This window comes from Brachycentrus maculatus, unplaced genomic scaffold, assembly GCF_059751285.1.
Source record: "Brachycentrus maculatus isolate JH-2025_06_01 unplaced genomic scaffold, ASM5975128v1 h1tg000089l, whole genome shotgun sequence".
Taxonomy (NCBI): domain Eukaryota; kingdom Metazoa; phylum Arthropoda; class Insecta; order Trichoptera; family Brachycentridae; genus Brachycentrus; species Brachycentrus maculatus.
Window position 1 is genome coordinate 3,208,015 of NW_028280843.1, and position 15,599 is coordinate 3,223,613.

Below are 15,599 nucleotides of genomic sequence, written 5' to 3' on the forward strand. Positions count from 1 at the left end.
TGTTATGGATTTTTTAAAACTTTATTTAATACAAAATGTATGCATCATGTAGAGCTAAATGTGTTTTTTTTTTTAACAGGAAAATAATTAGTTTGGACTCGCCATGCAACCAAGGATGTTCATGCAGTAGATCAGTATATGACCCTGTATGTGGTATCGATGGTGTAATGTATTACTCTCCATGTTACGCTGGCTGCACAGAAGAAACAAATGTTCACGGCTCCAAGGCTTATAAAAAGTGCACCTGTGTTCACAAATCAAATATGTCTCAAGGACTAGCAACCTTCCAAAGATATCAAAATGATAGTATTCCAAATAGTGCAGTCATCAATCTTTTGAAAACAAATGAAAGTTTGCCAAGTGCTGAAGAATTACACGGCCAACAAGATGTTCCATACGAAGCCATAAACACAATGTGCCAATCCGGCTGCAACTATCTGTGGCTCTTTTTAATCCTAGTCTTTATAACAATGTTCTTCTCGTTTTTATCTACTATGCCAGCATTATCTGCCACATTAAGGTGAGTCTTTTGAATGAACATTTACTGTCTTAATTAAACTAAGGAATAAAATATGTATATCTCTCATGACATTCTTTTGTCACCCTTATTACTTACTTCAAACTTCCAACAGTTTATAAAAAAAAACTTTGGGTAGCCATTACTTGAAATGCGACCTATATGATTCTGAGTAACCTGAAATCAAAACCTTTTATTTCAATTCAAGATATATATGTATGTATTATTCTACAGATGTGTACGAGATGATCAGCGATCGTTTGCTCTGGGAATCCAGTGGATAAAAGTCCGTCTTCTGGGCACCATTCCTGCGCCTTTGATATTTGGAATATTAATAGATAAATCCTGCATTCTCTGGCAACAGTCTTGTGATGGAAAAGGGGCCTGTTTAGTGTACAACAATTATTATATGAGCAGGTGAGCTTTATTACTTTTAATCACTTTTATTTTGTCTTGTCAAGTTTAGCATAAAGTTTTTAAAAATTCCCTTAAGTACATGTTAGGTATTTTGCTGTTAATTTTTCAATGAACAGAATCCATGTTTTTATACAGGTTCCAATTTTTACTATCTGCAACACGTTGGCATAACCCCAGCGAAAGCCAAAGCGTGCAATGATAGTCAACGATCCCTTTCAATCTGCTTTGATAGCAAATGTTACCACAGAGTATGTGTTTTTGCAGTTGTTTAAAGCACAATGTCTCAATTGGAGACATTTCAGGTGCTCGGAGCACTACATGTCGTGGATTCTCAGCCCAATAAGTCAAATTACAATCAGTTTTTTAATACTTTTTCTATTTCCAGATATATGCTTGCATTAGCTATGATTGCTAAAGCTGGGTCTCTGTTATTCTTCTTCCTTTCCTGGTGGTTTTACAAAGCTCCAACGAGTAACAAGGTCGACACGGCGCAAGCTCCGTCAGTGCATTTGGTTACAAGTGATAACAAACACAATAATTACTCACATTCCAACGGCTGTGTCAATGATGGCATGAACGAACGATTTTAGAAAATTGTTAACTATATAGCAATCAATAGTGTTAAGATATCTTATATGTTCTTCCAAAATATTATCAGTAGTTACGTATGAGTGTGTGTAACTAGAAATTAGATAGTTAATACGCAAATTTCATTAATTGATTTGGCAGTCACTTTGTGGTAATTTAAGTTTTACTTGGTATATACCACTTTATCTTAAAATCCATTGTGACACATATTTCAATGCACCGTATATGGTGTTTGAAAATGATGCAGAATGCATTGAAACAAGTGGCACAACAGATTTGAAAATTGGCTAGTAAAACTTAAACAAAAATACACAAATTGTTTTGTAAATGTAGCATGCTATGATTACTTGTGTTCGGGGTTGATATCCATGTGTGCCGGATATCGAAATACTTAATACCGGTTGTTAAAAGAAGTAGAATAAATGGTATAATTTATTTTAGCAAACCGGTGGTCAAATATTAACCCTGTTTGTGTTTTGTCACAGGTAGTTTGCCATATTTTGTAAATATTAATGTGATATATTTATAGATGTGTTATCCATATAGATATTGAAGTATTAGTTGTTCCAACAAAATAATCTGATAAAACTGGATTATATGTTTTACATTAAGTTGCCAGTTTTAGAGTTATATTGTTTAAAAATATATTTTTTATTTGGGAAATCACGGAATCACAAAATGACTGATTATAATATTTTCATAAAATAAAATGGACATGTTAATTGTTTTAAAGGACTGACCGCTGCAAAATAATTTGATATAATATTTTTGTGATGTGATAAAACCCATGAAAAACTGTTCTTGCCAATACATTGGTAATTTTTTTACTACTCAAAATGTGTTCATACTACTCTTGATTTTAAGATGCCTTTTGGTAGATTGATTGTGAATTTTATTCCATTGTTAAGGTTCCATTTATGTTAAAAGTATATGTAATCAAAGCATAGATAAGGAATTTAATGAATCCTCCCTCCTGTTGTGATAGGGTCCCAAGGAAGTAATAAATAAGTTTTTTTGCTAGTTTAATAAAACTAAATTAAACTTAAACAGAAGATTTGAACAAGCCACAATGTTAGTTTTAACTTTTAATGAAAAAGTTAGATTTTTTTCGCATTTAACACTGATGAAATGGTTACAGAATTGCACCACATATCTTGTTAATCCCATTATTATAATTTTTCTAGATCAAATAGATAAAACAATAACGGAAATCTAAAATTGAAAGTAATGGAAATAGTTTATATTTCAAAACTAATTTGATAAATGTGTCAGATTGTGGTCTCGTGGTTAGTATAGCAAACTCTGATACAGAGTTTCTAGGTTCGATGCCACTCTCCTACAACTTGATTCTTATTTTTGAACACAAGCCAGGGTATTTATTTATTGATTTGGCAATTAATTTGTAAAACTCCATAGTAAATATTTGAAATATTAAAATACGATACTGATTTTAAGGGGCTACTAGGTCATCTATTTTATTGTTTAAAAACTATATAATAAAGCTTTAAAAAATATTTGAACAGATGTCACTACAAACTTTAAATATCGCAATATAATAAGCAAAAAACAGTGTACCTACAGGGGTAAAAATATAATGATTGTAACTAGTCTCCCGCAAATGGCGATTGACAGACTGAGGACAGTAAAATTCGCCTCCCGCAGAAGATGTGCTAATTAATAGACAGTGAAATTGGATGAGAATCAGTTAAATTTGATACATACATAGTTTATGTACATACACTAGTATATGTACATCGTACATACAATCGTTTTCATTTCTGCCTTATAAATACTCTGTCCCGGAATGTGTTGCATAGAGTGACTGTGTCATCAGATAACAAATATTAACCCAGCTTTATATAAACTAGCCAGTTATCTCAGAACAAGTGATAATACTGATTAAGATAGCTGGCAACCTTACTTACTTGTGTTTAATTTATCATGCAAGCACAATTTTCACATTCTATACCAGATATGATTTTTTGTGTTAATTTTTTTTTAAATGTGTTCAGATCTTAAAATATTGTAAAAGATTTAATATTTCTTAAAAAAAAGGCTGGAGAATTTCAATCTTGTAATACATATTTTACAAAATATCTTCACAAATTTTGAATAACATATACAATTCTTAATATACATATTTGAGATGTGGTTTTATAATTAATAAATTATTAACTATTATTATTAATATTTATTAAGACAGATCTTAAATTATACAAAATAAATTGAGTTTTTAAGTTGTAAATAGTATAAAACAGTATTGAGTAAGTTTATGTAATCGATGAATGTGGAATATTTGAAACAAAGTCATTGTTTTATCTATGTACTATAAATGTAACAGTTTTGAATTTTTGTAATTAAATTACAGTTTTTTAAACTTTTTAAACTGCATTTTTATTCCTTTGGTTGGTGTTGGTAAAAACATCATTCAGAAGAATTTAACACCCTGGTCACCGTCGAATTCCATTAATTCGCACTTGCCGTTGGATTCTAAGGCTTTTAATGCTTTAGTCAGTACCGCTGTATCTAAACCATGAAATTCTGAAAATAAGTTCAAAGATTAATACAAAGTAATGACCAGTATTCGTTGTTATGATAACGGAAGCAACCATAATGGTAAAATTATTTCCAATACCAGATATAGAATTTTTGGGTATTATATCCAAAATTAAACACGATTATTGGATTGAAATCTACTTTTATTTACATATATATGATAATATGTGACGCGTTTTGTCTTATTAAGACATTATCAAACACTCAAGAGTGATATATAACGGTATGTAAATAAAAGTAGATTTCAATCCAATAACCGTATTTAATTTTGGATATATTATAGTCGTACAGGAGAAAGTGACCAACCAACAAAACGTAAAATGTTCAGAAAGGCCATTTGAGTCACCTTTGCTTGGCAAGAAAATAACAATCAATGCAGTAAGTCATTTTTAACAAGTCAATATATTATACTTCCATGTTTAAAATCCTTTGGGATTTTTTTCAGGGCAATATTAAGCTAGTAAGATATCGAATAGTCAATGATCATGTTTTTGTAAAAAAATGCACTTTCTCCTGTATGACTACGATATTACCCAACAATTCAATATGGACTACCAACTGTCTGCAGTTACAATAAACCAGATACATATCGAGTTTAAAAAAATCCATTTAATGGATTACCCTTATTATCTTTTTCCTTAAGGCCCAGCATTTTTTAAGTGGCATTATTCCACAGGAGAGGTCACTTGTTTGCTCACGCCTGATTTTTTTAAAGAATGTATTTCAAATATTTTTTTGTTTTTTAGAATATGTATAGAAAAAATATTTTTATACATATTTTTAACTCCTTACCTTTCGATAACTCTTTTATTAAAAACCATATACTTAATTATTTTAAAAATATAGATAAATTAAAACGAATGCTGGGCTTTAATATTTAAACTACTTCAGTAAAAGAAAAAAATTGAAGAGGATGCACTATGTATGTAATGTCAATACACTAAAAGAACAGCTTTATAAACATCAAACTATGTGGCAACAGAACCGTTACTACCTTACTATAATTCAAAATTACTGAGGGCTACGTACCTAAACAAACCCACACACTTAATAAAGACGCATGATTTTGGGCTGAATTAAAATGAGATTATTTCAATAATTTGTTGCATACAAAATAAAGACACAAAAATGTGGAACAAGTAATATGATTGACATTATTTTTTTGAGTGGTATTATACAACGTGAATAATCAATGAAGTTAGTTGTGATATATTTTCTTAATGTTTTACACAAATTTATTTTTGTAGATTGGAGCCATTAAAGTACATTGTGGAAAAATAAGTACATGTAGGGAAAGAATTTATTGCTCAAATATACTTCGCTTCATATTACATTGACACAATGTTTATACCTAAATAATAAAACTTTATTGTTTCATACTGATAACAGTATTTTCTTACACACACATTATAATACTCCAGTATTCCTAATCTTAAATTTGAGCATTTTCCATTTCAGAAGTAATAAAATTGAGATTCAATTAAAAATTTTGTGTGTATCATGAACTTGTACTTCATTCAGATACAGATAATACATTCCCTACAACCTGTTAGACAGCCGAATGGGCACTTCAAGAAAAAAGTATTTATTTAGAAATATGTGAAAACAATTGAATTTAAGTGACCCTTTCACCGGCGAGATAAAAATAAAAAAAAACATGAAAAAAAATGTAATAGTTAACTTAGTATCTGATGAATTATTTTATAAACATGCTGAATTATTTTTAAGACAGTATTTTGTTTTCTTTCTCTTTCGCAGTTTTATGTTATGTTGCCAAAAGTTTGATTATTATATATTATGTATATATATTTTTCAATTATGATGTGTTATGTATTCGCAAATAAAATATGAAGGGACAAAATCGCAATGCAATTATGTCTCGAGATACATTGAGTCGAATGGGGTCGTGCGCAAGTAGATTTAAAAAACTAAATAAGCCATAATAATTACCTTCATTGGTTGTGTTGTCTCCCTCTACAAGTTCATGCAGAGTGCACACCGTATTGTTCATTCCATTATCACAAACCCACGAATATATCATGCTGCCCCATTCATCCAAAGAACGCCAGTAAATTTCCCATCTAGTTTTGGCTTTGTCGATGGGTGCAGCATTCCCAGATTTAGCCATTTGCTCCAGGACGGTTACAATCCCTTCCACGGGCAGTTTTCTGTTAATAGAGGAGTTACAGAATAGCGGACTCCTCTGCGCTTCGCTCACATCTAGGAGCGTCTGGTGGGTTGTTTTGTAATAATCTAATATCATATTTCGCCATGCTAGAATCTGTTTCGATTTCGTTTCAGCGTGAGGTTGGAGCCTGTAATATTGAGACACTTTGTACATGTTACAAGATCTTTCAGGCGTGATAAGTTAAAGCTCAAAGGGTGAATAAATTAAAAGTCATAAGCTCTTACAATGAAACACAAGAGATTGTGTAATATAAGTAAAGATTTATTAAATTGTATATTATAACATGAATAAAATTCTGATAAAATAACAATGCTAAAATAATCCATCCATATAATTACATACATCAAAAAACATTTGAACAGTCTAAAAATGATCACTGAGTGTCTAAAAATGATTCTATTACATTTTTATCCCGCTTACGGTGGTAACTAATTTTGTGGATTGGTTTTGGATCTAAATCAATAATTCCAATTTTACTGAGTAATTGTATCCCGTGACATTTTATTAATTTAACATCTCTGGAATATTCCGTGTGATACGATTTGAGCGGTTTTAAGGAAATCATGACGGAACAATCCTTAGCCGAACATGCCAACATATATTTATGAAGAGGCGTACATTTCTGTATCCAATCGGATTTATGCATTTTAGGAAGAGCTAATAGTTCCTTCACATAGTGGTAGTCGGATACCGAATCGGTTGTCTCCATAATATTACCTTTCTCCAACATTTGTATATCTAGTATCCGCTTTAACACACTTTCATCGGGTAATTTTTCAGTACACCCACCACATTTTTGGGTGAAAGTTGACTTACTCCTCGTAGAAACATATTCGTAGAAGTCTGGAAAATCAAGCTCAGTGTTGCCGTCGATTGAATCATTTAACAGTACCCTTAAAAGGATGTTAACAAAAATATCCTCAATATTGATGGGTTCGGCAATAAAATTATGAAAGTAACTATTTAGAAGATCAGGTAGCTGCATAAAATGACTATTTTCACCATATATTTGGATTCCTCCGATAAAAATCTTAAAGTTATTTTGCGGAGAAATGATCAATTCCATCAATGCTTTTCTCATTCTGGATATATTTCCCGAAAACAGGTCGAGCGGGCAATAACCGCTTGATCTTGATATCCGCTTTTTCCTTAGTTTTAAATACTGGTTGAGGCAGAATGTGCATTTTCCGAAGCGAATAAAGTGCTCCGGCATCCATCCTTGTTTACATTTTAGTTCTATGCACAAAGTAGATCCGGAAACATTTGGAAATACTCTATTGGAAGTGTAGTCTACTGTGAGAGTTCCATACTTACAATACAACTTCTTGTGCTGCCGTGAAAGTGGGCGGACTATTTTTAACTGTTCGGTTAATACGCTTAAATCGCAGTCGTCTAACTTCACTACTTCTGGAATCCGTATATAGGTTTTACCAATAAGATAAGTCATAATGTTTTCATAAAACGCAGACTCCAGGTCCAATTGCTCCTTGCTAGCAATGATTTCACCTTCGTGAGATTTTCGTAATCGTAACATCAGTCCAGTATCGGCAAGAGATAGAACTATATTAGAGTTTCCTTCTCCCAGATAAAGGAATTTCTCACCCAGAATAGTCAGCAGCTGCGAATCGCTCATAGTAATTTGATGATTGAACAAACTATACAAACGTAGTATTCTAGTAGATGTTTAGGCTGGTCATAATTGACAAAATTACAACATATTTTGTAGGAATGATTCGTCAGTAATTTCTTGAAATTCGATTAGTTAAAATAATTCAATAATGAATCATTTCAGAACTTACGTAAAAAATGGAGGAAAATTATACTGCCAGGGCCACTCAATTTCAGCCATGGTTTGTTAATTTATGTATTCGATAACATATATAAAGTATTGAAAATTGTGGAGTTATGTATATGTATGAATAATTTGATATTCTCGGAAAAGCAACTCAACACGAGAACGGAATATGTAAATAAATGACAAGTGACAAGTAAATGACACGACAGGTTGATAAACATAACAGTCATATTACCAACACAAACTTTTTATTACGACGGGTAAGGTATCTACAGTACCTACCGTAATAAAAACGTAAATGACAAAACCCATGAACGATGGGGTTGTTACGGAAACATGGCAGTTATTGGGGATAAGTGCCATTTTTATGTACTTTCAAATGAAATATACCATGTAAAGTAATATGTTAATTAAAAGGATACTTTGACATTCGATTGTTTTCTTGAAATATTTCGGAAATATTAAAATGTCAACTTGCGAACGAGATCAGTCTGGCAACATAGCCAGCCTTGCTTTTACAAAGAATGTATACAATGTTTGAATTTGTATCTGCCTCCTGTCTAAAGGTAATATACACAATAGGGCTGAAAATTCCTTTATTTGGCGCACAAAGAAAATCTTGTTATCTGGGGCATGCTTTACAACCTGAAATAACATTTCCACTACCCTTAAGTCGGTTCCTGATCACTTTTTGGATACTAGAATGATTCTGCCAAATATTAAATAACAGCAAAAAGTATGACTATTTAAAGGTATTTCTAAGTATCTATCATAAGTTTTTTTTGTATTTCAGTAAGCTTGAATATTAGTTTGATAGAATATATTTAAAATTAGAAAGTTTATAATAGGCTTTTGTCACGATGTTGGATTATTGGCTAGTAAATTAAAATGAAAAATCACAAGACTATCGATAACATTCTTATCGATATCTGTAGGGAACTTAAGGAGATATTGATGTTTAAAGTTTATATATTTGAATAAAACGAAAAACGTGCGTTCTCATACGTCATCTAACGTTTTATGACGTCATATGGTTTATTGTCTTTGGTTTATAGAGCTGTAATAGTACTAGTGTGGATTGTTTGTTTACCACTACACTACCATTTGGGTTATACAAATATAAGGGAAGGGGGTGGGTGGGAGGTTGGACCATGGACATCAACAAATAGAGTTATCAACCAATAATTTAGCAATGACACCAACATTAAAATAACCCCATCGTTTCTGTGACGTCATTCATTGCCAACTTACGAAAATAACGTTTTTTTAAGGCGAATTTTGCAAAATAAAGTGATGAATGAGCATATTAATTACATTGGCTGTTATAAATACAAAACGAGTCTAATAAAATCCTTTATACGTTGAGTGTGTAAAATTAGATATTCCTCCCGTCTGACAAAGATCCATTGTCAGTATATCGAAAAAATTCCGAATTCAGAAAACGTATGTTTGCACGGGGCTTATTAAAAGTAGAAACTACGTAACCTTTTCTATGACCTTTAAGTAACAAAATGGAATATCTCTGGAATCTAAAACAATCCAAAATTAAGGAAAATTTTAGGAATTTCGTATAAAAATCCTTGATTTCATCAAATGATGTATTTGAAAATAGTTATAAAAATTATTCGACTGTGGTTGAATACGTAACATACGTGTTAATGACTATTTTTATTCGTTTGATGGTTAAATTTAAATTAAAACATTGCAAGAAGTTTTGACGTTTAAATTAGTTTACATTTTGCGTACTGAGATATTAATAATAAACTATCCCACATTCTTCATGAATTCTTAAAAATGATTACGCTGACGAAAAAGATTAAGAAAGACGCGCCAGGAAATAAATCGAACGAACATGCAATATCTGACTACGCTAAAAGAGTTTCAATAAGGGACAAACTTCTTGTAAAAGAGGTTCAAGAAATGGAACAAAACTTACCAGTGACCTGTCGTGTTGTGTTTAATGACCCGAATACACTTAGCGAATTCAGTCTTACGGTGTGTCCTGACGAAGGATATTGGCAAGGCGGAAAGTTCAAATTCAGCATTTTAGTTACTGAAGATTATAATATGGCGGTAAGTATCCAAGCAAAGCAATTTATTGATAAATAATTAAAAATGTTTCATAACTTGAAAAGAGAACCACTGTTATTTCTTGGAGATCCCTGAATGATGGCCTTTCCTCCTTCCTCCAAGTTCACACATTTTGTCACGCAATACAATGATAGTTCAAATTTATGAAACTATATTTTCAAGAAGTTGATTTAGTTCCTGTATCCAGTGAAACATGGTTATAATAGCTAAATGACATGAGATATTGATGTTTTAAGTGAGTCTTTCTTCTTCTCCGTCTTAATCCTCATTGCTGAGGGTTGTGACCCTTGCAGAAGCAATGACTCTTCTCCAGTTATCCCTTGACTGCGCTGCACGTAGCGCTCCAACCACTGAGGTGCCTGCTGCTGCCTTAATTTGATCGGTCCATCGTGTGGGGGATCTTCCTCTCCCTCTCTTTCCCTCCAGGCTACCGATCACAACTAGTCGTTCCAGGCTATCCTCGTTGCCACGCGCAACGTGTCCAAAGAACTGGAGAATACCGGGTACAGATATTGGCCAGAGACAAGCCATCCAAGCCTAATTCCTGGCGAATGGACTCATTGGTGCGTCTAGCTGTCCATGGGATTCGGAGCATGTGCCTCCAACACCACATTTCGAAGGCATCAATTTTTCTCCTTTCTGCTGCTTTTATAGTCCATGTTTCAGCAGCATAGAGAAAAATGGAGTGGACCAAGCTCCTGACAAGCTTCATCTTGGTGTTGTTACTTAAGTTTGTTTAAGTGAGTAATATAGCTAATAAACATCTAAAATAAGTTTTAAAAATATTGTCCATTGAGTAATTATACTATGAAGATGACACTTAATGCAAAAGTATATTAAATAAGAAATATTCAAGAACCAGTTTGCTCTTTAGGTACTACCTCTACCCCCCCCCCTATAAAAAATAGTTTTTACATTTATTCATTTATTTGTTTTTTATTCTGCACATAAACAGAACATTCACATAACAACTGAGAGATCTCCATTATAATACTGGTACAGATTTAAAAGTCATTTAAAAGTTACCGATACATGATCTCAATCGGAATATTGTGTGACAACAAAGGGTTAAGGACCGGTTCAGCGAACTCGACAATTTTTTCCCCCACAGTGGTAGGCAGAAAGGATGGAACGCCACACTCTTCTGTCCTGACATACACTTTTAACACCACCAGATTTCAGGTTCTTACGATAGAAAAAGAAAGTTTTTTTCTTTTTCTATCGTAAATTATGTCTTTATATCTATTATATCTATTATTTTTGTCCGCCTCCGTAGTGTAATGGTCAGCACACTCGGCTACCGTTCTGGAGGTCCCGGGTTCGATTCCCAAGGGGGGTAAAATAAATATAAGTGATTTTTTCACTGTAATATTTATTCAATATTACCATGGACTGGTACCTGAAGCGGAGGGCTCATCACCTTTCCTTCATGTGTAAACGATCAAGATAACACTGCGTTTATATGACACAGTGCCCTATGCACCATTGGGGTGCGGATAAGGGTTAAAAAAAAAAAATCTATTATTAAATATTTTTAATTTCAGCCCCCGAAAGTAAAGTGTTTAACTAAATTGTGGCATCCCAATATTAGTGAAGATGGAGATATATGTTTGTCCCTTTTGAGACAGAATTCTATAGACGGTCTCGGTTGGGCTCCCACTAGAAGATTGAAGGATGTTGTTTGGGGCCTTAATTCTTTGTTTACGGTAAGCTTTGAAATCATTTATGTTGTTAATGTTTTGTAGCACCGACTTTATGGTTCATTTCAATTAAAAACTCGCTCATAATTTTTTTTCTTCAATATAATATGTACCAAAACGTAGCAGGTTTTTTTATTTATTATTATTTAAAGCCTCCGTAGTGTAATGGTCAGCACGCCCGGCTACCGTTCTGGAGGTCCCGGGTTCGATTCCCAAGGGGGGTAAAATAAATATAAGTGATTTTTTTCACTGTATGTAATATTAATTCAATATTACCATGGACTGGTACCTTAAGCGGAGGGCTGATCACCTTTCCTTCATGTCTAAACGATCAAGATAACACTGCGTTAATATGATACAGTGCCCTATGCACCATTGGGGTGCGGATAAGGGTTTTATTATTATTATTTTTTATTATTATTTAAAGACAAATAATTGCAAAAACGGTAGTAAAACTAAAAGATAGTTAATATACTGATCTAGTAACACGTATGAAAAATTCTTTAATGTTTGTCGCAGATACTTGTGTGGCACATTTTATAAACTTTATAAAATAAAACAACTTTGTTTTTAACCACTTTTTTATTAGTATATCTTTTCTCCAACCGGTTTCGACAAGAACCTTGTAATCATCAGGGTAACACATGCACTCATACATGTTTAACCTTGATGATGACGAGGTTCTTGTCGAAACCGATTGGAGAAAAAAGTGGTCAAAAACACAGTTGTTTAAGTTTAAGTTTATAAAGTATAAATTAAAAAAAATCCTTAATGGGTGCCAGAAGGGTATATATATGTACCCTAAGCGCACGCATTATGGTTTGGAATTATTTACATTTTTTGATCTCGTATATGCAATACGGGTAAGTGCTGTTCAGTAAGTACTCTGCGCACGTATTACATACGTTTAAAGATGTAGGGTGGTTAAGATATTTCAACATACAGAGCTTAAAAAAATTGTAGTCTGTAAAGACTGTTTTAGAGCTGTTGCTTGTCTGCAGGTTAGATAGTAAGATGGGGAAGTATATAAATATATATTTTCCCTAAATAGTAAGTCTTTCTTGAATTCGTTTTGCAATTGGCGAGCATCGAACCGGTAATGCCAGTTTTGGAGTCCAGCGTCTACTCAACTACGTTACGACGCAAAAAGAAATATGTAAATCTGGCATTTACATATCCTGTAAATTAACTGATTATGTGAGCACTTTTCACACTATATAACATTTACCATTCTGCACTGATTAAACAACCATATTTAAATTGTTTCTCAATTTTTAGTTTTATGCTTGTCAATGTTTAACCCTTTGCATTCAACAGTTTTTTGGTACATGCATACTGCCAACTCTGTCAAGTAGTAATGTGATACTTGTCAATTTATACTGAATAGTAAAAAAAAACAGTATACTTCTTAAAAATATTGAGAAATATAATACTTTATTTTCTTGCCACCATAGCAGCGACACTCGAGTAATACGACGAATCAAGCATGCCACCTCAATGGCGACACTCAAGAGCTGTGGGTTAAAATTGATATTATATGAAACTTTAAAAAGAAAAAAAACTTTGAAAATATTTAATACATTTTAGTTTAAAACAAACTGAAGTTCATAAAAAAATGCATTATGCAAATGATAAATGGTTTAGTTGTAAAATGATGTATTTTCAAAAAATCTGCTTGAACTATCCTTTTTATCGTTAAAGTATCACAAATATAATACTACAATTAACCGCATTATGGATACTTATAATAAAATGTTTAATGACGTAGATATAGGAAAAGCACTAATTCCATAAAAAAATAACTAAGCAGGAAATTAGGTAAATGATTGATCGTTGGCGTTTGTTCAACAAGCCAACTGTTTATAATGCCTGTTTGTTGGATGATTTATGTTGACATGGAATAGGTACTACACACACACACACACACTCACCCCAACCAACATGACTTTCATAAGAATAGTATTATCAGTGGATTTTTTTAATTGGCTGTAGATTTGTTAATTGTTGTTGTATATTGTTTTGTAGTGGCTGTAAAAATCCCAAATGAATAAATAAAAAAAATAAAAAATAAATAAACCGTCAATATTTATTTAGCACTTTCCTTTCTTGCAGGATCTACTGAATTTCGAGGACCCGTTAAATATTGAAGCGGCTGAATTATATCAAAAAGATAAAAATGAATTTCACACAATAGTTAAGGAATATTTAGAAACGTATGCTAAAAGGTAAAATGTACCAAATCCATTAACAATAGGTAGGTAATTTAGATAGCTATTCAATGAATTGTGAATTATTTTGTTTTTCTAATTTATTTTGCTCCTGTAATACCATGACTTACAAATATGTTGCATACTTTCAGTTAAACAATGTTTAAAAATGTTTGTAAATAAATTATCAAGCCATTATAAATCATTTATTTATTTATTTTATTCTTAAATTAATTTAATTTACATAATATAAATAACAAAAAAGGTAATGTGAAGAACCAATATGAAAGGCGAAGAATTGGGGTCGTGGACTTCCATATAAAAGATACAGATGACTAGATATTATATGCATTATAAATAGTAATAAAGATTATCAAAACACATCGGGTTCAATGTAATGCCAAGATTGTCACATTTATATATATATAGTTGCACTTATGGTAATTTTTATAAGCGATACAAAGCTTGTTTTGTAAGATTCGTATATACTGATTTAACTTGATGTAGATGTTAGCAGTTAGGAAGTTAGAAGGACGTGATGAGTTCTTCCTGTATACTGTTTGAGCGAGTAATTCTCGGCGTGTTATTTCCGAAAGCTCCTGATAATGAATCCGACTTCGTCGCTTCCTTGGCTTTCTGATTATGGTATTCTTCCGAAAATTCCTGCAAAAGTGTGCAAAATTATTATTATTATGAACATTAAACACTTCAAAGCAAGATTTTTGTTTTATTACCATAATATTTTTTTATATATTTGCTGCTCAATTTCATCTAAAGGAACATTGATTTGAATAAATTATATTTATCTTTTATTCATTACTTCTAAACTGCAACTTATCCCTGACTTTGTTTGAATTTAGAATTTTGATTGGTTTTCAACAGAAATGCCAACATGCAAACATTTAATGATTAATAATAAAAAATTAAGAACAAATATTTTTAAATATGGCAACATTGAATTCCAAATGATATCATTCTAGAAAGAACTATCAGAATTTGAAATACAAGGTACTTGACAGTTTATTTTTGGTTTATACATAGTTCTTTTATACATTTAATTTTTGAGTGTAAGAGATTGTATATATAGTAATAGGAAATAAAAATTTTACCTTCAATCTATTGCCGAGGAACACAGCTCTCTCTCTCTTTTTGATCATGAAATCGCTGGCCATTAGCCACCTGTGATCGTGGCATTCCTCTGCCAGAGGTCTCTTGGATGGAGTTCTCTTGAATACAAACATTAAAAATCTCGTTGCTTCTTGTGTCAGTTCCTTGTACAGGTGTTCAAATCTGAATCTTACATAACTAATGTTTTGCCTTGTTTCGGATTCATCTACGCCGCGGAATGGAGACACGCCGGATAGCATGATGTACGTCAGGACTCCCACCGACCAAATGTCGGTCTGCGGATAAGCCGGCTCGTCATTCAATATTTCAGGTGCTATAAAGAAAAAAGAAAGTGATTTATTTATTTATTGATTTGGCGTTTAATTTGTAGAACTCCGTTTTAATTTATGTATTAATTGTTAAATCAAACGCA

At 32.3% G+C, this 15,599-nt stretch overlaps 5 protein-coding genes across 11 annotated transcripts in view; 2 read left to right on the forward strand and 3 right to left on the reverse strand.

Moving 5' to 3' along the window:
- The window catches only part of Oatp26F (Organic anion transporting polypeptide 26F), a 66,003-nt gene extending 63,535 nt beyond the window's left edge, over positions 1-2,468 (forward strand). For both annotated transcript variants that reach the window (XM_088257989.1, XM_088257990.1), the window contains 3 exons: positions 80-520; positions 752-934; positions 1,320-2,468. In XM_088257989.1, the coding sequence (XP_088114115.1) occupies positions 80-520; positions 752-934; positions 1,320-1,524 (829 nt within the window). In that variant the 3' untranslated portion in view covers positions 1,525-2,468. The remainder of the gene's footprint in view (positions 1-79; positions 521-751; positions 935-1,319) is intronic.
- Positions 2,469-3,698: 1,230 nt separating this feature from the next.
- Positions 3,699-8,302, reverse strand: Vps25 (vacuolar protein sorting 25). Its single transcript, XM_088257992.1, has 3 exons — positions 8,066-8,302; positions 6,029-6,393; positions 3,699-4,063 (listed from the first exon to the last, which is right to left on the reverse strand). Exons 1-3 carry the CDS (start codon positions 8,113-8,115, stop codon positions 3,951-3,953), a joined length of 528 nt encoding a protein of 175 aa, XP_088114118.1. The 5' UTR covers positions 8,116-8,302; the 3' UTR covers positions 3,699-3,950.
- Ipk1 (Inositol phosphate kinase 1) lies at positions 6,510-8,049 on the reverse strand. Its single transcript, XM_088257991.1, has one exon. The coding sequence runs from the start codon at positions 7,897-7,899 to the stop codon at positions 6,640-6,642; it is 1,260 nt and encodes a 419-aa protein (XP_088114117.1). The 5' UTR covers positions 7,900-8,049; the 3' UTR covers positions 6,510-6,639.
- Positions 8,303-9,553: 1,251 nt separating the features above from the next.
- LOC148310748 (NEDD8-conjugating enzyme UBE2F-like) lies at positions 9,554-14,261 on the forward strand. The gene is made up of 3 exons (XM_088258009.1): positions 9,554-10,134; positions 11,697-11,858; positions 13,965-14,261. Exons 1-3 carry the CDS (start codon positions 9,856-9,858, stop codon positions 14,079-14,081), a joined length of 558 nt encoding a protein of 185 aa, XP_088114135.1. The 5' UTR covers positions 9,554-9,855; the 3' UTR covers positions 14,082-14,261.
- Positions 14,253-15,599, reverse strand: part of Obsc (Obscurin) — a 120,588-nt gene continuing 119,241 nt past the window's right edge. For 5 of the 6 annotated variants that reach the window (XM_088257995.1, XM_088257997.1, XM_088257993.1 and 2 more), the window contains 2 exons: positions 15,169-15,500; positions 14,253-14,722 (listed from right to left, as the gene is read on the reverse strand). In XM_088257995.1, the coding sequence (XP_088114121.1) occupies positions 14,585-14,722; positions 15,169-15,500 (470 nt within the window). In that variant the 3' untranslated portion in view covers positions 14,253-14,584. The remainder of the gene's footprint in view (positions 14,723-15,168; positions 15,501-15,599) is intronic. The other variant, XM_088257998.1, reaches the window with a different exon arrangement.